Source organism: Oncorhynchus tshawytscha, linkage group LG07 (assembly GCF_018296145.1).
Source record: "Oncorhynchus tshawytscha isolate Ot180627B linkage group LG07, Otsh_v2.0, whole genome shotgun sequence".
Lineage (NCBI taxonomy): Eukaryota > Metazoa > Chordata > Actinopteri > Salmoniformes > Salmonidae > Oncorhynchus > Oncorhynchus tshawytscha.
Window position 1 is genome coordinate 55,562,484 of NC_056435.1, and position 26,201 is coordinate 55,588,684.

General features: G+C 44.1%; 1 protein-coding gene across 7 annotated transcripts in view; it reads left to right on the forward strand.

Annotated features, from left to right (window-relative positions):
* The window catches only part of LOC112254856 (plasma membrane calcium-transporting ATPase 1), a 176,601-nt gene that overhangs the window by 81,584 nt on the left and 68,816 nt on the right, over positions 1 to 26,201 (forward strand). For 5 of the 7 annotated variants that reach the window (XR_006083793.1, XM_042324651.1, XM_042324649.1 and 2 more), the window contains exons 3-16: positions 11,786 to 11,983; positions 12,222 to 12,479; positions 13,097 to 13,222; positions 13,471 to 13,596; positions 15,166 to 15,201; positions 18,452 to 18,628; positions 19,071 to 19,285; positions 19,427 to 19,669; positions 20,240 to 20,374; positions 20,600 to 20,709; positions 20,856 to 21,093; positions 24,930 to 25,109; positions 25,248 to 25,335; positions 25,794 to 25,900. Coding sequence is in view for 6 of the 7 variants with exons in the window: in XM_042324651.1 (XP_042180585.1) it covers positions 11,786 to 11,983; positions 12,222 to 12,479; positions 13,097 to 13,222; positions 13,471 to 13,596; positions 15,166 to 15,201; positions 18,452 to 18,628; positions 19,071 to 19,285; positions 19,427 to 19,669; positions 20,240 to 20,374; positions 20,600 to 20,709; positions 20,856 to 21,093; positions 24,930 to 25,109; positions 25,248 to 25,335; positions 25,794 to 25,900 (2,237 nt within the window). In the remaining variant the exon portion in view is untranslated. The remainder of the gene's footprint in view (positions 1 to 11,785; positions 11,984 to 12,221; positions 12,480 to 13,096; positions 13,223 to 13,470; positions 13,597 to 15,165; positions 15,202 to 18,451; positions 18,629 to 19,070; positions 19,286 to 19,426; positions 19,670 to 20,239; positions 20,375 to 20,599; positions 20,710 to 20,855; positions 21,094 to 24,929; positions 25,110 to 25,247; positions 25,336 to 25,793; positions 25,901 to 26,201) is intronic. The other 2 variants (XM_042324650.1, XM_024427773.2) reach the window with 1 other exon arrangement.

Here is a 26,201-nt window from a genome sequence, read left to right on the forward strand (position 1 = left end):
CATACATACATACATACATACATACATACATACATACATACATACATACATACATACATACATACATACATACATACATACATACATACATACATACATACATACATACATACATACATACATACATACATACATACATACATACATACATACATACATACATACATACATACATACATACATACATACATACATACATACATACATACATACATACATACATACATACATACATACATACATACATACATACATACATACATACATACATACATACATACATACATACATACATACATACATACATACATACATACATACATACATACATACATACATACATACATACATACATACATACATACATAGATACATACATACATACATAGATACATACATACATACATAGATACATACATACATACATACATACATACATACATACATACATACATACATACATACATACATACATACATACATACATACATACATACATACATACATACATACATAGATACATACATAGATAGATACATAGATAGATACATACATACATACATACATACATACATAGATACATACATAGATACATACATAGATAGATGCATACATACATACATACATACATACATACATACATACATACATACATACATACATACATACATACATACATACATACATACATACATACATACATACATACATAGATAGATAGATAGATAGATAGATAGATAGTTATGCGTTTATATATTTCCAGGTGGCCCCAGCGGGAATTGAAAACCACGATACTGACGTTGCAAGCACCATGCTCTACAAACTGCGCCGCACAGGACCACATGTATTACATTAGGATTCCCAGTGGAACACCACCACCACAATTATCAAGCTGTTACTTTCTATTCATCTGGAGATGGATGAAGCACATTAAGTAGATGGCACTTCTATATCAATCTTCTAGGTCAGAGATGTGAATGTTTTCCTCTAATCCCCTGAAAGCAGATGTTAGGGAGTGAGTCATACAGGGAGGTAGTTCTCTGGAGGTTGACTTGTTTCTTATCAACCACACTACATTACCATTTCTAGTATTGTGAGTCATTGGCTGTTAATTATTCAAGTAAACTTCTAATGATGTGATTCAAGTGTGGCTCAGTTGGTAGAGCATGGCACTTGCAACGCCAGGGTTGTGAGTTCGATTCCCAATAAGGGACCAGTACCACAAATGTATGTGCGCACTACGATAAATCGCATCTGCTAAAGAGCATCTGCTAAATGACTAGCATGTAAATGTAGGATAAATGTAGGATGTAGGATAAAATGGTGAGAGAGATGTAGGAAGTGAAAAGATAAGAGGGAAACAAAGAGATGGCGAGAGATTGACAGAACATAGATGGTAAAGGACTGAGAAATAGAAAGGGGTGGAGAGCGAGAGTGGAAGCAAGGGAGAGATAGTTTGTCTATTTTACTTGCTTTGTCAATGTAAACATATGTTTCCCATGCCAATTAAGCCCCTTTGAATTGAATTGAAATTAGAGGATGAGGGAAACTTCCCTCCATGAGAGCTTGTGCCTGCTGTCGCCGATGTGTTCAGGAAGCACAAGACGTCTGTGGTCCCTCAGAGAGAGAGAGAGAGAAAAACAACAGACATGATGGGAAAGGTGACTCCTCCACAGAATGGCTGTGTCCTTTTAAAGGTGGACTTACTGTGTCTGATTATGATCCGGATTTTCGCTATCACTCACACTCTCTCTCTTTATCAATCTGTATAAACAGTAGGGATTTTTCTAGATTTTTTTTATCTGTAATGATCAAAATAGCTTTAACAGCTTCACAAATGGTCGTAGTCCCACTACCTTTCCCTGCTATTTTATCTATTTGTTGTTTTTATTTTTCTCCTGTCAGGTCATTTGCACTTCTTTCTCTCTCTCTGTCTGTCTGTCTCTCTCTCTGTCTCTGTCTCTGTCTCCGTCCGTCCATCCAAGTGATTCAGAGAAGCCTGGGTCTGCCAGTAGCCAAGCAGGACAGAGAGTAGCCTGAAGGTGACTTCCTTCATTTTACAGTATACCCCTTAAAAGTCAGTTAAGTTGCACGATACATGGTGCACAATAGTGAGGTCGCCATGGTTTCAAACTTGGCTCGGAGAAGAGATTTTGAGAGATAAAAAGAAACACGATGTAAGGAAAATGTTATGCATGTCTATACAGATAGCTTAGGGAAGACTTTTGTCCTGGAGAAGCCTTTGATTTTCCGTTATTCCTCCAGAAAGCGGATGCTCTTGGACTAATTCCCAATCTAGTAAAAGTGTCGGAGCGCACACAAATCACTTCGCTGCCTCTGCAGTAAAAGCCGGCATAGACCATTAACAGTAAAATGGTGACACTGGCGGTGGGCAGGAGAAACAGGGGGATCCCCCATCCCATATCAATCCTTATTAGACTGTTCTCGTTTTATCACCTTTAACACTATAGAGAGTGAGAGAGAGGAATGATGGCGAGGAGAGAGAAAGAAGGGGAGGGAAAGGGAAGATTGTGTGGGGAAATTAAGGATGATAGAGGGAGATGGAATGGTTGAGAGGTGGAGGCAGGGAGAATGAGGGATGTAAAGGGAGATGGAGCAAGAGGGAGCGAGGGAAGATTTAGAGAAGTGAGTGAAGGAATATCAGGCTTCACAGGCCAGTTGGCACAGAGGGAATATGATCAAAACCCCAGGACTCTGGACTCTGCTCACTTCTAAAACCTCCCTCCATAATCCCACCACTCAGAGAGACAGAGAGAAAAAGACAGCAGGAGAAGAACAAATTACACAGTGAAGGAGGAGAGCAATGGCCAGAGAAATAATATTTGGTTGCTTAGAGAGTGAAAGAGAGACTGAAAAAGTAGCAATAAAGAGAAAGAAAGGCAAGAAGCAGAGTATTGCTTCAGCAGTGAGAGAAATGGAGAGGTGAGAAAGATTGGGAGAAAAGGGGAGAGGCAGAAGAGGGAGGGAAAGAGAGGTGGGAGGGAGAAAAGGGGAGAGGCGGAAGAGGGAGGGAAAGAGAGGTGGGAGAGAGAAAGAGAGCCATCGAAATATTGGAGGGACTAAGTGAGAGAGGGCAGAGGGTGGGAGAGACTGGTTAGCTGTATGTCCTGATGAGCTGCCAATATAGCAGCACATTGATGAAGTCAGTGACCAACACAGAGAGGGAGGGGCATAGAATATAAAGAAAAGGATAAGATCGAAGGAAAAGGTCAGACTGAGAAAGAGAGGCGAGGAGGAAAGAGGAAGGTGGAGGAAAGAGAAAGGTGGAGAAAGAATATTTGTATTTATTTTAACAGGTAAGCCATCGCTTTTACAAATGTGCCCTGAAAATACAACAAACATACTACTGTGTGTGTGTGTGTGTCATGGGAAGCACAAATAAAACATCACAAATCACCCGGAAAATGAGGGATAGGGAGTGAAGAGAATAGAGAATAATCTTCAACTAATTTTCTCTCTTCTGAAGCAAGGGAAAGTCTGACAATGTTATTTACTTCACATTCACAGCGCAGTCCTCTGCAAATCTGCTGCCACAAGCAAGTGTCCAGAGAAAGCATGTGTTCGCACAAAATGCAACGTGAGCAAGTGAAAAATAATCTACACAGTACCACATGTACTCAGCATGTGGCCATGCTGCATGGGAAGTACTTTCTGCTTTGATTTATTTTTTAGGCTACTCACAGAAATACAGTGCATTCAGAAAGTATTCAGACCCCTTGACTTTTTCCACATTTTGTTACTTTACAGCCTCATTCTAAAATGGATTAAATCTTTTTTTTCCCCCTCATCAATCTACACACAATACCCCATAATGACAAAACAAAAACAGGATTTAAAAACGTATTTAAAATAAACAACTGAAATATTACATTTACATAAGTATTCAGACCCTTTACTCAGTACTTTGTTGATACACAATTGGCAGAGATTCTTGGGTATGACGCTACAAGCTTGGCACACCTGTATTTGGGGAGTTACTCCCAATTTTCTCTGCAGATCCTCTCAAGCTCTGTCAGGTTGGATGGGGAGCGTGACTGCACAGCTATTTTCAGGTTTCTCTTTGATCAGGTTCAAGTCTGGGCTCTGGTTGGGCCACTCAAGGACATGCAGAGACTTGTCCCGAAGTGTTGTTTTGGCTCTGTGCTTAGGGTCGTTGTCCTGTTGGAAGGTGAACCTTCGCCCCAGTCTGAGATCCTGAGCGCTCTGGAGCAGATTTTCATCAAGGGTCTCTCTGTACTTTGCTCCGTTCATCTTTGCCTCTATCCTGACTAGTCTCCCAGTCCATGCTGCAGAAAAACATCACCACAGCATGATGCTTCACCGCAGGGTCAACTGTGTGACCTTATATAGACAGGTGTGTGCCTTTCCAAATCATGTCCAATCAATTGAATTTACCACAGGTGGACTCCAATCAAGTTGTAGAAACATCTCAAGGATGATCATTGGAAACAGGATGCACCTGAGTCTCATAGCAAAGGGTCTGAACACTTCGGTCAATATTTTTTTTAGGTCAATATATTTTAAAATTCATTTTCAAGCATTTCAAAAAAACTGTTTTCGCTTTGTTATTATGGGGTATTGGATGTAGATTGAGGATTTCATTTTTATTTAATCTATTTTAGAATAAGGCTGTAATGTAACAAAGTGGAAAAAGTATACTGAATACTTTCTGAATGCACTGTAAATGTAATCTCCTACCAATTATATTTTCTCTCCATTTTAAATTTGTTTCACCCACAGAGATACATTATCCCACATAATAACCTATTAGCTCATTACTGCCTTATTTCCTCATAAATAAATTACTTTTTCCAGATTTTGTTACATTAAAGCTTATTCTAAAATGGATTCAATTGTTTTTCTTCCTCATCAATCTACACAATGCTCTATAATGACAAGGCAATGTACTGTACTGTACTGTAGTTAGTTAGTTAGTTAGGGTATAATGTGTATATTTATGTTGTGTATATACAGGGTGCATTTTTAAGAGGCCTAGGTCTCAATATGTCTTCCCTGTTGAAATAAAGGTTGAATAAAATAATTAATTGGCCCCTTCTGCGGCCGCCATCCCATAACACGCTGCTCGCCTGTCAGGCTGTGTGTGGCGAGTTCCCTTTTAGGTTAGTCAGCAAAACACAAAACATTTTATCTTTTTGATGAGGCGAGATCAATAAGTTTTGAGTTGCTGTTGATGTCAATGCTCTCTCTCCTCCCCATGGTCGCTCTCTCCTCCCCATGGTCGCTCTCTCCTCCCCATGGTCGCTCTCTCCTCCCCATGGTCGCTCTCTCCTCCCCATGGTCGCTCTCTCCTCCCCATGGTCGCTCTCTCCTCCCCATGGTCGCTCTCTCCTCCCCATGGTCGCTCTCTCTCTCTCCAAATGGTTTCCTCTATACCACTCCCTCTCCACCCTCTGCACCTGCTTCTCTATTACTGCCCATGGAAACAGAGGGATGAGAAAGGGACACAATGTAAAAGTGAGTAACACTTCACATTTATCAGGGTAACTGGACGGCTACACTAACAGAACAGGACGCTGGGCAGACGGCCAGTCCATAGAATACTCTGTCACTTTTGATAGCTCTCCAGACTAGACAGAAATTGCTTGGCAGCAGTGTTTTGTTTTGTGACTTTTTTCTCCTTCCTTTATTTGACCACTGAGGGGAGGGGAGGGGAGGTTAAGAGGATAGGCTAACTACTGTATCTGTCTGTAGTTCAAGGCTCCAGTACTCTGTAGTTAAAGGGTGTTGTACTCTGCCTTCCACTGGTTTCAGCTTGTGGTCATTGAGCTTGTGGTCACCTGCTGGCCTGAAACAAATAGATGTTAGCGGTTGCAACCAAATTACTCATCCCTCTCTTTCCTCTTCTCTCTCCTCCCTCTCTTTTATCTTTCTTCTCCCTCCCTCTCTCAACCCCATTGCCCCTTCTCCTTCTCTCTGTTTCTTGATTCCCCCTCTCTCTCTTTCTTTCCCCTCTCCTACCATTTTTCTCACTCCTCTCTACTCACCCCCTCACAAGAAATAAAAAGTGATATGCCCAAATTACTATTTCCCTGTCGCGCTCACCTCGGTCATTATGAAGTGTTTAGAGAAGCTGGTCATGGCCCACATCAATGCCAGCATGCCAGGCACACTGGACCCACTGCCATTTCCATCGCTATTCACATGGCCATAACACATCTGGACAAGAGGAACAACTATGTGAGAATGCTGTTCATTGGCTACAGTTCACCATACGACACTATTGTTCCCTCCAAGCTCCGAGCCCTTGGTCTAGACACCACCCTCTGCAACTGGATCCTGGACTTCCTGACGGCAGACCACATGGGGCGGCAGGTAGCCTAGTGGTTAAAGCGTTGGGCCAGTAACTCAAAGGTTGCTTGATCGAATCCCCAAGCTTGGGTAAAGGTAAAAAAGTTCAAATCTATCGTTCTGCCCCTGAAAAAGGCAGTTAACACACTGTTCTTAAGCCATCATTGTAAATAAGAACTTGTTCTTAACTGACTTGCCTAGTTAAATAAAGATTCAATAAAAAAATAAGAATGCTGTGAGGATAGGCAACAACACGTCCTCCACACTGACTCGTAACACAGGGGCCCCTCATGGGCTTTGCATGACACCAAAGTGTCTTTGCAAGACTGTGTGGCTTTGCACGATACCAACTCCATCAACACGGTTGTAGGCCTGATAACCAACAATGACGAGTCAGCCTATAGGGAGGAGGTAAATGAACTGGCGTTGTGGTGTCACAACAATAACCTCTTCCCTCAATGTCAGCAAATGAGTTGATTGTTCACTTCAGGAAGCAGAGGGAACATGTCCCAGTCCATGTCAATGGGACTGTATTAGAGAGTCATGACTCACAGGTTTTTATGTTCCTCGGTGTTCACACTACTGAGGACTTGTCCATTACCTTCATTTACCAACAACACCACCGCTTTTGTCAAGAGGGTGCAAAAACACCTGTAGTTCCTAAAGCGCCTGAAGAAATTTGACTTGCCGCCCGGGTCCTCTCCAAATACTACCGTTGCGCCATCGAGAGCATCCTCACAGGTTGCATCGCAGCATTTTATGGGAATTGCTCCATGCACGACCACAAGGCCCTCCAGTGAGTGGTAAAGACAGCCCAGTATATTGCTGGGACCGTGCTTCCACTCATCCAGGACATATACTCGAAACAGTGCCTGAGGAAGGCACGCAGCATCATCAAGGACCCCACACACCCAAGCCACAAGCTGTTCTCTCCCTTACCGTTGGGCAGACGGTATCGGAGCATGAGGTCTGATAGGAACTGTCTCTGATCCTGTTGGTATCTACAAGCATCAGACTGCTGAACACTAGTACTGGACTGACCACCTGCTCTGATTCTGATTCTCCACACTTAGCACACATGGACTTGCTCATGCACACACCCACACAGACACACACATACACACACATATACATTCATACTACACACACATCACAACTGCTGCCTCCAAACTCTTATTATACTGCTGCAAACACCAAGCCATGAGTTTGAAGAAATTGTCCGTAGAGCTCCGAGACAGGATTGAGTCGAGGCACAGTTCTGGGGAAGGGCACCAAAAACTTTCTGCACCATTGAAGGTCCCGAAGAACACAGTGGCCTCCATCATTCTGTTAGGTTCTAATTCTCAGAGTAAAACACTCAACAGCTGCATTCAGACAAAACATGTTTCCACCACCACAAGTATATATACTCCAATTTAGGCACTCCTCCTTCTCTCCAACCCTTACATATTTTATGGTTCGACAGGAAGGCGAAGTAATAGGGTAATAAACCATTGTTTCTCCCTTAAGGGGATCTGACCTGACCTCAACCCCCTTGATTCCTAATCCAAAGATCTCCACCAGTATTCAATTACTATACTGCGGAGTATATCAATGTTCTAAATTTAACCCAGAATCTAACAATTCTTAAATGGAAGAAGTTTGGAACCACCAAGACTCTTCATAGAGCTGGCCGTCTGGCCAAACTGAGCAATCTAGGGAGAAGGGCCTTGGTCAGGGAGGTGACCAAGAACCCGGTGGTCACTGACAGAGCTCCAGAGTTCCTCTAGAGTTCAATGCCCTTGCTGATGGAAGGAGGTTTTCACTCAAAATCTCACTATACATGGCCCCATTCATTATTTCCTTTACACAGCCCCAAAGCATGATGTTTCCACCCCCATGCTTCACAGTAGGTATAGTGTTCTTTGGATGCAACTCAGCATTCTTTGTCCTCCAAACACGACGAGTTGAGTTTTTACCAAAAAGTTATATTTTGGTTTCATCTGACCATATGACATTCTCCCAATCTTCTTCTGGATCATCCAAATGCTCTCAAGCAAACTTCCGACGGGCCTGGACATGTACTGGCTTAAGCAGGGGGACACGTCTGGCACTGCAGGATTTGAGTCCCTGGCGGCGTAGTGTGTTACTGATGGTAGGCTTTGTTAATTTGGTCCCAGCTCTCTGCAAGTCATTCACTAGGTCCCCCCGTGTGGTTCTGGGATTTTTGCTCACCGTTCTTGTGATAATTTTGACCCCACGGGGTGAGATCTTGCGTGGAGCCCCAGATCGAGGGAGATTATCAGTGGTCTTGTATGTCTTCCATTTCCTAATAATTGCTCCCACAGTTGATTTCTTCAAACCAAGCTGCTAACCTATTGCAGATTCAGTCTTCCCAGCCTGGTGCAGGTCTACCATTTTGTTTCTGGTGTCCTTTGACAGCTCTTTGGTCTTGGCCATAGTGGAGTTTGGAGTGTGACTGTTTGAGGTTGTGGACAGGTGTCTTTTATACTGATAACAAGTTCAAACAGGTGCCATTAATACAGGTAACAAGTGGAGGACAGGGGAGCCTCTTAAATAAGAAGTTACAGGTCTGTGAGAGCCAGAAATCTTGCTTGTTTGTAGGTGACCAAATACTTATTTTCCACCATAATTTGTAAATAAATTCATTAAACATCCTACAATGTGATTTTCTGGATTTCTTTTTCTCATTTTGTCTGCCATAGTTGAAGTGTAACCTATGATGATAGTTTCAGGCCTCTCTCATCTTTTTAAGTGGGAGAACATGCACAATTGGTGGCTGACTAAATACTTTTTTGCCTCACTGTAGCATTCCGTAGCTAGCCACCTCAGGACAAAATCTATTCAGATACAACAGAAGTTTCAACTGTTAACATCAAATCAAATTTTATTAGTCACATGCGCCGAATACAACAGGTGTAGACCTTAGTGAAATGCTTACTTACGAGCCCCTAACCAACAATGCAGTTTCAAAAGACTACGGATAAGAATAAGAGATAAAAGTAACAAGTAAATAAAGAGCAGCTGTAAAATTACAATAGCGAGACTATATACAGTGGGGTACCAATACAGAGTCAATGTCACCGTTTAGTTGAGGTAGTATGTACATGTAGGTATAGTTATTCAAGTGACTATGCATAGACGACAACAGAGAGTAGCAGTGGTGTAAAGGGGGGATGCAAATAGTCTGGGTAGCCATTTGACTAGATGTTCTTCAGGAGTCTTATGGTTTGGGGGTAGATGATGTTTAGAAGCCTCTTGGACCTAGAAAGAATAGTCTATGACTAGGGTGGCTGGAGTCTGACAATTTCTAGGGCCTTCCTCTGACACCGCCTGGTATAGAGGTCCTGGATGGCAGGAAGCTTGGCCCCAGTGATGTACTGGGCTGTTCGCACTACCCTCTGTAGTGCCTTGTGGTCGGAGGCTGAGCAGTTGCCATACCAGGCAGTGATGCAACCAGTCAGGATGCTCTTGATGGTGCAGCTGTAGACCCTTTTTGAGGATCTGAGGACCCATGCCAAATGTTTTCAGTCTCCTGAGGGGGAATATGTTTTGTTGTGCCCTCTTCACAACTGTCTTGGTGTGCTTGGGGGGAATATGTTTTGTTGTGCCCTCTTCACAACTGTCTTGGTGTGCTTGGACCAAACTCAGTTTGTTGCTGATGTGGGCACCAAGGAACTTAAAGCTCTCAACCTTCTCCACTACAGCCCCATCCATGAGAATGGGGGTGTGCTCTGTCCTCTTTTTCCCGTAGTCCACAATCATCTCTGTCTCTAATCACATTGTGGGAGAGGTTGTTGTCCTGGCACCACATGGCCAGGTCTCTGGCCTCCTCCCTATAGGCTGTCTCATCGGCAAATGTAATCATGGTGTTGGAGTCGTGCCTGGCCGTGCAGTCGTGAGTGAACTGGGAGTACAGGAGGGGACTGAGCACGCACCCCTGAGGGGCCCCTGTGTTGAGGATCAGAGTGACGGATTTGTTGTCACCTACCCTTACCACCTGGGCGTGGCCCGTCAGGAAGTCCAGGATCCAGTTGCAGCAGGAGGTGTTTAGTCCCAGGTTCCTTAGCTTATTGATGAGCTTTGAGGGCACTATGGTGTTGAACGCTGAGTTGTTGTCAATGAATACCATTCTCACATAGGTGTTCCTTTTGTTCAGGTGTGAAAGGGCAGTGTGGAGTGCAATAGAGATTGTATCATCTGTGGATTTGTTGGGGCGGAATGCAAATTTGAGTGGATCTAAGAATTTCTGGGATGATGGTGTTGATGTGAACCATGACCAGCCTTTCAAAGCACTTCATGGCTACAGGTGTGAGTGCTACGGTTGCCTTAGTGTTCTTGGGCACAGGAGTGGGTCAAAATCCCTGCTGCAGTGTGTGCAAACCTGGTCAAGAACTACAGGAAACGTATGATCTCTGTAATTGCAAACAAAGGTTTCTGTACCAAATATTAAGTTCTGCTTTTCTGATGTATCAAATACTTATGTCATGCAATAAAATGCTAATTAATTACTTAAAAATCATAAAATGTGATTTTCTGGATTTTTGTTTTAGATTCCGTCTCTCACAGTTGAAGTGTACCTATGATAAAAAATACAGACCTCTACATGCTTCGTAAATCCAAAATAATTTTAGCAGCAGTGTTGGTAAGGGTGTGTGTATGTATGGGTGTAAGTGTGTTGCGTCAGTGATGAGTGTGTGAGTGAGGGTGTATATGAATGTGTGTATGTGAGTAAGAGTGACAGTGAAGGTGTGTGCGTCTGAGTGGGTAGAGACCTGTGGATAGGCATAGAGTCAGTGTGTATAGGCTGTGGGGGAGGGAGAGCAGTAGTTAGACATTACAACAGCCTTGTGATCCTTTCAAAGGCCTCATGGCTTCTCATTGACTGACCTCTTTATATTTTCTGCGGTTTTCTAGATTTTTTTTTTTTGCAACAATTAAGATTTCAATGAGGTGATGATATATTACTCGGAATCTATGAAAGGTATTTTTATCTTAATTCGGGAAATACCAGTTGATCTAAAGGTTTGATTGTAGAAAAATACACAAGGGATAACATGTTTTTCGGACTGGTTTGTGTATTTCATCCAAATGAATGTCAAAGCCTTTGGCAGTAGTTGCCTGGCAGATTGTGTCCACAGTGGGAGGCTGACATGGGGTGTGGATGGGTGTGTTTGAACGGCCGGCTCTACTTGTTTCTATTTGGTATGGCAGCATTTTAGAGTCCGTTTAGACCTTTGAACCAAGGCAAATACAGCAACCTATAGAATCTCCTAAACATGTCTAATCCTGATAGTTTGTCATGCATTTTTCCTACCTCTAAAGTCGCCTTGTGTCAAGCTGAATGTATATATTCAACATCATCTATTGTTTGGTCTTGTTGTATGCATTTCTGTGATAACTGTTTACTCTATTACCTGTCTGTTCAATCTCTTATTCTCCTCCTCTCTCTTAGGTCTGTCTGGTAACCCAGTGGATCTGGAGAAGCGCCACACAGCGTTTGGGAAGAACTTCATCCCTCCTAAAAAGCCTAAGTCTTTCCTGGCGCTGGTGTGGGAAGCTCTACAGGATGTTACTCTAATCATCCTGGAGATTGCTGCCGTCATCTCCCTGGGCCTGTCCTTCTACCACCCTCCCGGGGGAGATAGCGAACGTGAGTAGTACACTAGTACACCCTAACCCGGGGCAGTTAGAACAGGTGGGAGGGGTGGTGAGGGGGACTGGGGCATGAAGGGAGAATTGAGGGTTTGCAAATGTTTTCATTTCCTGTTCCACTGACCTGTTAGTGTTGTGGTATTGTTTGTATCACTGACCTGGTTGTGTTGTGGTCTTATATTACTGACCTGGTCTTGACCTGATCATGTTGTGGTCCTGTGTTCTGCTTTCCCCAGTGTGTGGTGAGACAGCATCTGGAGTGGAGGATGAGGGCGAGGCGCAGGCGGGTTGGATCGAGGGCGCCGCCATCTTGTTCTCTGTTGCCATCGTTGTCTTGGTGACAGCGTTTAACGACTGGAGCAAGGAGAAGCAGTTCCGCGGGCTGCAGAGCCGCATCGAACAGGAGCAGAAGTTCACCGTCATCCGCAAAGGCCAGGTCATCCAGATCCCTGTGTCCGAACTAGTGACAGGAGACATCGCCCAGATCAAATACGGTAAGACATGGTTCAGATAAAATAAGAGATGAAATGTGCTTGAGTGAAACATGCTGTGGCATTCCCCTGACAGGATACAGTCAGACCTTGGTTTAAATACATGTGTATTTGTTATTTAAATACTTAATTTCTGTCTATTTGAGTATTTTCAAATAACGTGGCCTTAATTAACTACTTCTATTGGAAGTATTTGAAGGTATTTTCAAATAAATTACTATAAATAGTCTACTATTTGAAGGTATTTTTAAATACTTAGTTCCAAATAGGCCTGCATTATCTAAAATACCAAACAGACCTGGTTCAAATGCGTGGGAGTATTAAACTATTTGTATACACACTGTGTATTTTAGTATTTTTCAAATACATGCCAATACTTTACAAGTGTATTTCCACATACATTTCAATATTCAACTACTTGTTTTGAAATAAAAAAATATAAAAATACTTACTTCCAAATGATTTTGAAAGTATTTGAAATACCCTAAATAATATTTGAACCCAGGTCTGAATACAATGAACCAATATGATGAGGTATCACATTGACCAGATATACAAAGGTACGGAATACGGTGAGACATTGTATATCACAGTCATATAATTGTGTAACTGTTTCCTAGGTGATCTGCTGCCAGCTGATGGTATCCTGATCCAGGGCAACGACCTGAAGATTGACGAAAGCTCTCTGACTGGTGAATCAGACCAAGTCAGGAAGTCCCTCGAGAAAGACCCCATGCTGCTGTCTGGTGAGAGCGCCTATTCATAATATCACTATTATCAGACATTCAATATCCCAGTCAGGACCTCTATTGTTTTAAATGAAAACATATGTCGTGTGATACAGTATGTAGACTGAAAATTGAGGACAATGGAATAACATACAGTACAGTTATTCATACATATAGCACAGTTATGACCTTTTTGTTAATCTATCTCTCTCTCTCCTTCCCAACTCTCTTCTTATCCTCTCTCTTTCTCCCCCTTCCTCCTCCAGGCACCCATGTGATGGAGGGATCAGGTAGAATGGTGGTGTCTGCAGTGGGTCTCAACTCCCAGACTGGAATCATCTTCACTCTGCTGGGGGCGGGAGACGGCGACGAGGAAAAGAAGATCAAGAAAGGTAAGAGATGGGGGGACGACAAATGCACATCGCCATGGTAACAGTTCACAGAGAGTCAGTGACTGGCTTTTTCCCCAATCTGTCTCCTGTGTGTGTGTGTTTCGATCTACCGAGCTATCCTTGTCTTTCTACGTGAGCGCTCTGTTTGCTGGTTCCCTGAGGTAAGATTCTAGTGGAAGAATGAGTTACTCCAGTCTGTTGAACTCTAGGACGATGTAAAGAAAGATGGGACATCCATGGTAAACACTGTACCATGGAGGCCAGAGGTTCCATTCAGTTTCCTTGACATCGCTGTCCTTATTTATCTAATCCCCGGTGTTAGTTTTCACATCCAAACCGAGGCCCTTTCTAGACCACTCCTTCCCCGGAGTGGTTCTGTTCTGTTCATGGATGATGGGGTGGTCATTCTATGCCCGTACCACAGACCCACTGTCAGGAAAAATGGATTTCCACTCTCTTTCATCCCTCCCTTTCGTATGTGTTCTAATTTAACAAGCTATACTAAGGCCTCCAGTGCAGTTAATCTACATATATATCTACATGGTCTCTACTGAGCTTGTGTTCCATACTGACACTTATTTGGGTTTTCTTTTCTGTTTGGTAAGAGTTTTTTTTGCTAAGATTTCTGTTTTTCAGGCATTCATTCTAAAGGGGCTGAATGTGCCAGCTCAGAGGAGGGAGCTGCAATACAATGACTCATTCCAATTGGCATCTTTAGTCATCACAAAATTAGGCTGTGATTTCAAATGTTCATGAAACTGTTGAATGCAGCCATCATGACCTTAATGTTAGGGGTTTATTAGAGTAGATCAGAGCAAGTAAAGGCTAGTTAGTTGCACACGCACACACTGGCTGCAGCACAGGCACGCACACTGGGTGCTGAACTGTCTGTCTTCCTCTGAGACAGGTGTGTACAGTGAGGATGGAGGAAGAGGGCAGACATACTTAGAAGCACACACACAGTCCCACACCTCCCCCTCACCTTCACACAGACTCAGACATACACTCACCTTCTATATGCTCACTCATTCAAACACACTTTCCCTTCACACACACAAAGACTGTCAAACACTTACACACACACACCTCTCTGCCACATACACACATATTGATACAGTGACTCAGAGAGCATAGGAGAGGGGGAAAAGTGGCCGAATTAGGCTTCAGGGTTTGCTGCTGCTCAGCTGACAACTGCTGCACACACACCTCATCTCCACACCCCCTCCCCCAAATGTCAAGACAGGGCCATGAGTGAGTGGATGGGAGGTGTGTGTGTGTGGTGCATGTGTGTTCTTATAGAACGTATTTCCGTTAGTTACACATGTATTGATTGAAACAGACGAGCCCAGTGTCACCAGTAACAGATCCTGCTGTCTGTGGATGGATGCTCTACTTTACTCTACAGTCTTAAACCAACTAGTGGTCTCTCTCCTCTGACAGCCCGTTCCAGCCCCCAACACACACTTGAATTTATATTGTTTTGATCTTCTGTTCGTTTTGGTTTTATGATTTTTTTATTTCCTTTAAGCCATGTTATCAGCATTCCGCACTCTCTCTCTGTCTGAACAGGTAAAAAACAAGGACCCCCCGAAAATCGCAACAAAGGTAACCCCTCCATCCCTCCCTCTCCCCTTCCATTCAGCAGCAGTCTGGGAGTTTCGTGTCAGTCTTATGCACTCTCTTTTCTCTCCCTCTCTCCCTCTCTCTCTCTCTCTCTCTCATGCTCTCGCTTCCCTCCACCTTCTGAAAAGGGGAGGTTCTTCTCGCCTCGCTTTACCTGTGAAAGGATGTAACTCTCACCTGCCACTGGTCCCCAGAGAGAGAAGTGGGATTAGCCGTCAATGCCACTATTGTAGACCGATATCCATCTCAAGGCTACCTAGGGTTAGCATTCAGCACTACTGTTGTAGACTATATCCTTCAGAGCTATGAGGGGTTAGTATAACACAACTGTAGTCAACCATTATTAATCACAGAGCTTCCCAGGAGTATCCTTCTTTATCCTTCTGTTCTAGACTACTGCAGGTATATCCGTCAGAGCTATATGGGGTTAAAATAATAACGCAACAACTCCAGTAGATTTGTATCCCTTCTAGGGCTAAATAGGGTTATCTTTACCTCAATCACAGAGCTGCAAAAGGGTTAGTTCTACTAGCCCCAAATAGAAAGTTTCATCCTCACATGCTATGTTTAGATAGACACCCGGGGTGTTGTAGCTCTTACAGCTTGCCTGGCCTGGACCGTTCCACCCTCCATGTGACGTTTCATCCAGAACTCATCCAAGCTGTCCCCCCCCACTCAGCCTCCCAGGGCCTGAGCATCTGCTGCTCACAGACCCTCCCCAGCCCTCCTGCCCTCTCCTCTCTCCTCCCCTCGCCCTTGGCCTTTCACCAGTAAACAGCTTCTCTCCTCTCCAGCATGGAGTGGTAGCTAATGCTAGAGTAGGACAACATTAAATTAATAGGGACAGGTCGACCCAACCTGCATTCACAACATGAAATATATATTCTGAAAATGTCCACATACTGATGAGTAGTTTATCCAGTGTAGTAGCTTTATGGATGCCAAGTAATCTGTGGCTCCTGAGAGTAAATGGAATAGGAGTGGTAGGACCCCTGATATCATGTTTCAGTATCTGTGAATTTGGTAATAGTTTTTGGGCTTAGTTTAAAAAAGAAGGGATCTAAACAGAATTATAATAGACATTGTATATAGAATTCTAATCAAAATTTGTCTATCTATCTAATGCTAACTTCAGAACTAGGGTCAAGGGGTTAGGGAGACTGTACACACTCTGGGAAGGGGCTCATTGTGGGAGTTGCAGCCTGACATTGTCAATGGGCTGTGGATTGTTGTCTGTTCTGTTCTGTTTTTCTATTCTGTTTCTTTTCTCTCACTGTTGCCTCTTTCCAGGATGTTGCTCAGGACCTCATGCTGTCTCGTACTCTCTTCTCGCGATCACTGTTTGACTCTACCTCTCTTTATTTATTTTTCTGTCTCTTTCGCAAATAAAAACAACCTCTGGAGATGTGCAGCCTCGTCTTCTACCTCATGATTTTATTTGTGTGGTGGTTGTATCTCTCTGCTTTGTTTTTTGTTCTCTTTTTTTCAGTTTGTCAGTTTCTTTGAGTTTTTTTGAGGGGTAACACACTCGCAACCCCCCACCCCCCACCCCTCGTCCAACCCCACCCCCCACCCACCCCTCGTCCAACCCCTCCCACCCCCACCCCCACCCCTCGTCCAACCCCACCACCCGCCCACCCCTCGTCGTGGTCCGTGCTGCGTCTGTAAGTGCTGTGCATCCGTCAGTGAGTCAGTCCATCCGTCCGTCCGTGCGTCAGTTTGCCAGTCCAGTCAGTGCGTGGCTGTGTTCAGTCTGGTGGGTCTGGTCTAATGGGTTTTATGTTAGGACTGACTCGGTATCTGGTGGCCTATTCTCAGGGGTGGCAGAGTCACTATGCTCAATACAAGGGACTTCAAGTACAGACATTTTAGGAATGTGAGAAAAAAACATTACAGCAAAAATGACAAGTTTACAAAATGATCCAACTAGATTGTGAATGTACTTTAAATTCACTGGTGTTGAGTTTGCATGGGCCACAAATAGAATCCATAGCAATGCATATGACACTGATTACCATAGAATACTGATCTTTTATTTTACCACCTTTATTATACTCGCCCTTAGATATTGTGGACTATTTCTACTGGAAAAGAGACAGCGCTAGAGAACAAACAGAGCGAATATAAGATATGAAGTGGTGAAAGGCAAATATCTTATTTGCGTTTGTAAAACATGACTGAGCTCTGGAGCAGAGATTAAATACGTTCAGTTGACAATCCCCCGCAAAGGAACCATTGTAGAATTTACAACCTCGATGTTCTGAAAATATTCTCTGTTATATGTATGATGTAAAACCAAAAACCATCTCCATCGACTCTTCTTGGCGCATTTCCATGGAGACTTACCCCCCACACCAGTGTGTCGGCAGTGTTTTATGTTAAGTCTAGTGTAATTGTGTTTCCATCAGGAGAGCCACACTAAACACTTGGGGAGAGCAGAATCAACAACCTCTGCATCATCAAGATAGTTGCTGTACGAAAAGGTGTTCACAGTTAGCCGTTGTTATGTAAATGCAGGCTGAAAGTACCAGGGGCCTGGCTTTGGCCCCAGGTGAAAGCAAGTCCACCAGAGCCATGGCCCAGTGAGACACGGGTTCGGCCCGCATAGATGGAAACAGAAACATCTGAGCGTTTTGGGTGAAACACTGGGGTAAATCCTGTATGGAAATGCGCCATCTGGGAGAAGTTGCATAGCGTTAAAATGCTGCTACAAATCAGTTTTGTATTGTTAAATCCTTACCTTTATCTCAAGCATTTCCTGATGAATTCTGTGCTGTATGTTTACACTTTCCAACACCTGCTTTCGCAATGTTTCATTTATGCATTAGAGTATTTACACAATCAATCAGTTAATTATTGAGTACTAATTTTACTTTAATGAAGAATAAATCGCATTTGCTGAACTCTCCATCAAACTGACCGCTAACAACAAATAATAACATCAGTGTTGATCACAAGGGATCTGTTCTGGTTTAAGAGATTAAATGATCCACATGGTTTAGTGGATCACTGCTCAGGACCTGAGTCTGGTGGTCTGGTGACCGTGTTTCTGTCTCTCTTCCAACCGGAACTGAACCACAACCCCTCGATCTCCCTTCCTCCTGACCCCCCCAAAAACAAATCTCACTACCAACCATCTCCAACCTCCAATCACTACCCTCTCTACCCTCCCCAAACTTTTTCACCACCACTAATTGCCCCCTCTTCCCACCACCACCTCCCTCTACCATAGCTAAGACCCAGGACGGCATTGCCCTGGAGATCCAGCCCCTGAAGAGTGAGGTTGAGTCCGAGGAGAAGGAGCCGGAGGTGGAGGTCAAACAGGTGAAGAGGGTTCAGATCACCAAGAAGGAGAAGTCTGTGCTGCAGGGCAAACTCACCAAACTGGCTGTGCTAATCGGGAAGGCAGGTGAGGTCAGAGGCAGAGATGCACATGCACACAGACCTACACAGGCACACACACATAGACATTGCAGACCGGCAAGGCAGGTAAGAATAGAGAAGGTCTTAAAAACATTAGGACCCTGACACACGTACACACAGGTGTACATACAGATGTAAAATCGTAATTTGAGCCAGTTTGCTATAACAGAAAAATAATCCTGCAGCAACAGGAAATGTGAATTATTATGTGGATTATAATGAATGGACATTTTTGTAGGGGTTAAACATTTTTCGTAAGGGCCGATCAAGTATGAAATTTCAGTGGAAATTCCAAACTTTGGAAGCCTTTTAAACCTGAAATACAATACAATTTTAAGGGTGATCAAATTAAGGTCCTACATCTGTACATGCCTGCTCCTGGATTTGACCGCCAGATAGAAACAGTATACTTTGTTTCTTTTGCCCAGGTCTGATCATGTCAGCAGTGACGGTGGTCATTCTCATTCTGTACTTCGTGATTGATACGTTTGGGGTACAGGGTCGCCCATGGCTGAAGGAGTGTACCCCCATCTACATCCAGTACTTTGTCAAGTTCTTCATCATCGGAGTCACTGTGCTGGTGGTGGCTGTGCCTGAGGGGCTGCCTCTAGCCGTCACCATCTCTCTGGCCTACTCTGTCAAGGTACACACAAACCAACACGCACACGGTGCTGGTAGTGGCAGTGCCAGAGGGGCTTTCGCTAGTTGCCACCATCTCCCAGACTTACTCTGTCAGGTCACACACACACAGCACTGACCTCTGTCTGTCTTGTCCCCTGTGTAGAAAATGATGAAAGACAATAACCTGGTGCGTCACCTGGATGCGTGTGAGACCATGGGGAATGCTACGACCATCTGCTCCGACAAGACAGGCACCCTCACCATGAACCGTATGACCGTGGTGCAGGCCTACTTGGGAGACACACACTACAAGAAAGTACCGGAACCCGACGTCATCAAACCATCCACACTGGAAGTCTTGGTCAACAGCATCGCCATCAACTCAGCCTATACTACTAAGATCCTGGTGAGAGAGAAAGATGCACGCACACACAGACACACACACACTGTACACTTACACACCCATCCTCAAATGCATAAATTGAACGAGCACTCACAATAAACCTTCACTGCTCACTCTCACACACGCACACACAAACACACCCACACACACACACACAAATCCTTAAGTGAGGCACTTGAAGCACACGCTAATATCGTCCCAGTCTTCAGTAAAGATGGTCCATAATAACATTCAAGAAACATGATACTGCTTTCTATCCACTCATTCATCTTCCCATCAATACCACCAGATAATCACATAAGACTGAAGATGCAGGCTTTAAATAGCCCTTAGGAGAATCCCTCACTCATCTTCGATCATTCCTTGGACATCTGGAGCTTCATGTCATATGTACGCAGTGTGTGCACATCCTTACAAATGCATAGTCTTCTTCTGTAGTGCATTTCTTCATGGTTGCTTTTACACTCTGTAGGATGTGCATATCTCAATGCTCCTTTTACTTTGCCTTCTTCATGAAATATACATGTTTGTAGCATACAGTAGGTAAGGTGTGCGTTTTGTTTGTTTCTCCAGTCTCCAGCGAAGGAGGGAGGTCTGCCCCGCCACGTTGGCAACAAGACAGAATGCTCCTTATTGGGCTTCGTGCTGGAACTGAAGAGGGACTACCAGCCAATCAGGGACGAGATTCCTGAGGAGAAGCTGTATAAGGTGTGTAGCTGCTTCAAAATGTATCAATGAAGTTAAATGTGCAATCTGTAACTTATTTAACTTTTATAAATGTGTGTTCTGTGTGGCTCCAAGACTAAATTTACAAATAACCTACTGCCCGTTATTCCTATAGAAAGCTAACTTACACACAAACTAGTGTACTATAGTGATATAGCATATTGTGATAATATGGGAGTTATAACTAACTGAGAGGTGTGTTTCCAGGTGTACACCTTCAACTCCTCCCGTAAGAGCATGAGCACGGTGCTGAAGAACACAGACGGTAGCGGCTTTCGCATGTACAGCAAGGGAGCCTCCGAGATCGTCCTACGCAAGTACAGAGTGGAGGGAGAGGGGAGGGAGGAAGGGATTGGTCATATCTTTCGTTGATGAATGGATACACCAAGATAGGAGGGGGTGGATAATCAAGTCCATCTTTCTATCTCCCCCCCCTCCCCCCCCTTCCCTCCTCGCCCTCTAGATGTTCCCGTATCCTGGACACGAACGGGGAGCCACGTATCTTCAAGCCTAAGGACCGTGATGAGATGGTGAAGGTGGTGATTGAGCCCATGGCCTGTGACGGTCTAAGGACCATCTGTGTGGCCTACAGGGACTTCCCTGCCGAGGCAGGAGAACCAAACTGGGACAACGAGGCCGATATCCTCAACGAGCTCACCTGCATCTGTGTGGTCGGCATTGAAGACCCTGTCAGACCTGAGGTGAGACATGGACAGACGCATTCTGCCTGAACAAAACAAGCTCTGGTGAACATCCTCTAACTGATCAGAAAGTGCATAAATATACAGTACCAGTCAAAAGTTTGGACACACCTACTCATTCAAGGGTTTTTCTTTATGTTTAATATTTTCCACATTGTAAAATAATAGTGAAGACATCAAAACTATGAAATAACACACATGGAATCATGTAGTAACCAATAAGTGTTAAACAAATACAAATATATTTTATATTTGAGATTCTTCAAAGTAGCCACCCTTTGCCTTGAAAACAGCTTTGCACACTCTTGGCATTCTCTCAACCAGCATGAGGAATGCTTTTCCAACAGTCTTGAAGAAGTTCCCACATATGCTGAGCACTTGTTGGCTGCTTTTAATTCACTCTGCAGTCCAACTCATCCCAAACCATCTCAATTGGGTTGAGGTCGGGTGATTGTTTGCAGCAATTAGACCATGAAGGCCTGATTCACACAGTCTCCTCTGAACAGTTGATGTTGAGACATGTCTGTTACTTGAACTCTGTGAAGAATTTATTTGGGCTGCAATTTCTGAGGCTGGTAACTCTAATGAACTTATCCTCTGCAGCAGAGGTAACTCTGGGTCTTCCTTTCCTGTGGTGGTCCTCATGAGAGCCAGTTTTATCATAGCGCTTGATGGTTTTTGCGACTGCACTTGAAGAAACTTTCAAAGTTCTTGAATTTTTCCGAATTGACTGACCTTCATGCCTTAGTGATGATGGACTGTCATTTCTCTTTGCTTATTTGAGCTGTTCTTGCCATAATATGGACTTGGTCTTTCACCAAATAGGGCTGTCTTCTGTATACCATCCCTACCTTGTCACAACACAGCTGATTGGCTCAAACGCATTGAGGAAAGACTTACACAAATGAACTTTAAACAAGGCACACCTATTAGTTGAAATGCATTCCAGGTGACTGCCTCATGAAGCTGGTTGAGAGAATGCCAAGCGTGTGCAAAGTTGTCATTGAGGCAAAAGGTGGCTACTTTGAAGAATCTCAAATGTAAAATTTATCTTCACTATTATTGTCCAATGTAGAAAATAATACAGATGAAGAAAAACCCTTGAATGAGTAGGTGTGTCCAAACATTTGACTGGTACTGTGTATATCTATTTTTTTGTAGTTGATATCTTCAGAGCTGATGTTGGATATGACTGCTTAGATTAGCTGTGTAGTATGTTGTTTGGAGGTTGACCACAGTATCAACGGTATAGATAATGAAGTCCAATATACTAGAGGTCTTAATGGACTGTTGTTTGTCAGAATAAGATTTCTCCAAACCACTGCTGAAGGATTGTGTTGATCTGTTCAATTTTCCATTAAATAATGAACTGTTTGCTGCAGTGTGACTCAAACATCTGATCCCCATTAAATATATTGAATTAGCCCAGGAACCTGCTGGCTCCAGTCATACGATATCATATTGACTGCAGCAGTCAATGAGAGGAACGATTTGAGAGCCACTTATAAGTACATGAGGACCAAGAACTATAGACAAGGTATATCTTATATTATAAACTGGGTGGTTTGAGACCTGAATACTGATTGGCTGACAGTCATGGTATATCAGACCATACACCATATGTATGGCAAAACATTTCTTTTTACAGCTCTAATTACGTTGGTAACCAGTTTATAATAGCAATAAGGCACCTAAGGGCTGTGTCCAGGCACTCTGCGTTGCGTGGTACCTAAGAATATTGGCCATATACCACACCTCCTCTGGCCTTATTGCTTAAATAAGAGACTGGGTGCATATGACACTGATATCAACAATGTATCATATTAAATAGTTAAAATCAGTGTCATGAGGCCAGTGATGCAGTGATCTAAGTTCTGCTATGCTACGATAACTGCAGGCAGCCAGTATCTATTTAGAGAGCTGGTGTTTGACGGAAAAGCTCATCTGCACACACAGACACATGCACAGTCTCTCTCACACTCACACACACAAACACACACACATCACACGTAAGTGTAGCCAATTGAGTTCATGTTCACGCTCATGTTCAACCCTCCTCACTCCACTGCGGCCCTAGAGAACTGAAATGGCCCTCTTGTCTCCTAAAGAGTCTTCTCTATAGCCCCAGCCAGAGCCCGTGAACCTGCGAATTACAATGTAAATGTATTATCAACAGCTTTTGGTGCCAATATGGCCGATAGTGTGCTGAACCTACTGAGCTCTGGTGAAAACAGCATTATGAATCCTGCTGAAACTCATTTTAAAGAGTGTGGCTGTACAATATTAGCTAGTTTCTTTCTCCGCCCGACCGCCACTTGCGTTGTCTTTCACATGACTCACTGATAGTCATTAGAGTTTTGAATGTCAAGCAGCAGCAGATAACATACTGGATGGAAATAACTTTGTAGCCAGCGGGTGACAGACACTCTACCAGTTCCCAATAGGGTTGGAAGGGAAGGGCGGCTAGCTGCTAGCGGAAAGGTACTGTACTGTAGCAGCCATGCTAGGACATTTATAATGGCTGTGCACTTTAGCGCTGATATTTACGTGACAGCAGCGTCTCTGAAATGAGCTTCTGGTATGTAGAATATTCACTAATATCATCCATTAATTATGGAGATGAGGCACCCTTCATTACCATGATAGATGGGGAAAGAACACCTGCGTCATTTTATTATTCAAATGCATTACTGAGGGAAAATGCAAAGCAGCAGAGATGTTATCATGGTTCAAACTAAAGGCCAGAGATGTGGGCGACTGTTCGGGGAACATTGAAGAGTTAGCGATCGTAGGTCTGTGAGTGGATGTTTACATGAGGTGGTCTGCCAGTGCTAGTGTGGGAGCATTCACCATAGTGGGTTATTTATTTCCTTAGGATTCTGTGTTATTGTGGGGGGGGGGGAGGGTTGTGTAGACAGTGTAGCTACACGTTTAGTGGTTTGTGTGAGGGCAGACGGGGTGGGGGAAGGGGTTGTGTAGACAGTGTAGCTACACGTTCAGTGGTTTGTGTGAGGGCAGACGGGGTGGGGGAAGGGGTTGTGTAGACAGTGTAGCTACACGTTTAGTGGTTTGTGTGAGGGCAGACGGGGTGGGGGAAGGGGTTGTGTAGACAGTGTAGCTACACGTTTAGTGGTTTGTGTGAGGGCAGACGGGGTGGGGGAAGGGGTTGTGTAGACAGTGTAGCTACACGTTTAGTGGTTTGTGTGAGGGCAGACGGGGTGGGGGAGGGGTTGTGTAGACAGTGTAGCTACACGTTTAGTGGTTTGTGTGAGGGCAGACGGGGTGGGGGAAGGGGTTGTGTAGACAGTGTAGCTACACGTTTAGTGGTTTGTGTGAGGGCAGACGGGGTGGGGGAAGGGGTTGTGGGCTCAGCGGTGTGATCGGCAGACGTCTGTGGGGGGTTTCTAATGATCTATAAATAAGTGATCTGATTGGTCTAATGAGGAGTGACTCATCACATAGCTGAGGGTGGCTAATTACACAAGACTTCACTCAGACACACAAGGAGAGAGACTCACACGCACAGAGGGTTGAGAGGTCACGCTAGAATGAGCAGAAGCTGTCAGGGATTCACACTGTCGTGCTGAGAAGGAGACTAAAATAACCTGCGACACTGTTACTGAGATCAACGGTGGTACAAAATGGAGTAGGGAACGTGTGGAGGGGAATATACACTCAGATACACACTTTCCTTACACAGACTGGTCTGAGATCAGCACTGGTACTATACCAATAAATTAATTTTTAAGTGGACATATGAAGTGGACTACACAATACTAGATGACCAATGTCCTTGTAGTGAACTTAGTTATGACTCTCTCCTCCCTCCCATAAAGGTACCTGATGCTATCCTCAAGTGCCAGAGGGCTGGCATCACCGTCCGCATGGTTACCGGGGACAACATCAACACCGCCCGTGCCATAGCAACCAAGTGTGGCATCCTGTTGCCAGGCGAGGACTTCTTGTGTCTGGAGGGCAAAGAGTTCAACCAGCTGATCCGTAATGACCAGGGAGAGGTGAGACACACCACATGACTTTTATTTTGAAAGGGGGACTTTTATAATGATATGATAGAGGTGAGACTGTCATGGGGACGTAAATTATATAGTAGTAGAGATGCAGCCCCTCTGACACTGTGTACTCCTGTGCTCTAGGTGGAGCAAGAGCGTCTGGACAAGGTGTGGCCCAAGCTGCGTGTGCTGGCTCGTTCCTCTCCTACTGACAAACACACTCTGGTCAAAGGTGGGTTAAAGCTGTCACATATCTCTCCTTTTCTTGTTTCCCCTCCCGTTTCCTTCCAGAAATGTGTCATCTCTTTCTTGTGTGATAGACACACACACACATTGGACCCGGGGGTCTGTAGCACTGCCACCCCCCTCAGCCCAACCCAGTTCTCTTCAAAGACTAGCCCGTTTCATCTCAGTTGGGGGGCAATGGAGGGGTGGAAAGAGAGAAGGATGGGCCAGGGAAAGCATAATGTAGGTGTGGGTCATGAATATGGACACTTGACTAGAAGACTAACCGAAAGAAACACTGAAGCTAATTAAATGGGAAAAAGGCCTTTTCAAAATATTGGGGGACAGCATTTGTTATGTTCCTCCCAAATAATGTGATTCCATGGGTGTCTGTCTCAGTGAATATTTATACTGCTGTCCTGTGTGTTGAGATCTGAGGGGTGTGGTATTGTTCCTCTCCCTCAGGTATCATGGACAGCACCGTCCTCGAGACACGACAGGTGGTGGCTGTGACAGGCGACGGAACTAACGATGGCCCCGCCCTGAAGAAGGCTGATGTTGGATTTGCTATGGTAACTCTCTCCATTCATATCAGTGTATACGGTTCCCTTGTCACTGCGTTCCTTATGTTTTTACCCCTTAGAGAAAACCTATCAAGTAATTACAATTACACTACAGCCATGAAAAGCTCATGTTGCCCAAACCTTATCTCTGCAACTCTCCAATTTACTCCAAAGTGCCTCCATTACGATGGCTGTGTAATTAGATATTAAATCAATAGTAATGCTTGGATAAATCTGCTTATCACCAGACAAACCCCTACATTCACATACACTGTACCCTAAGTAGAAGCACCTCTGGGTTTGAGGATTA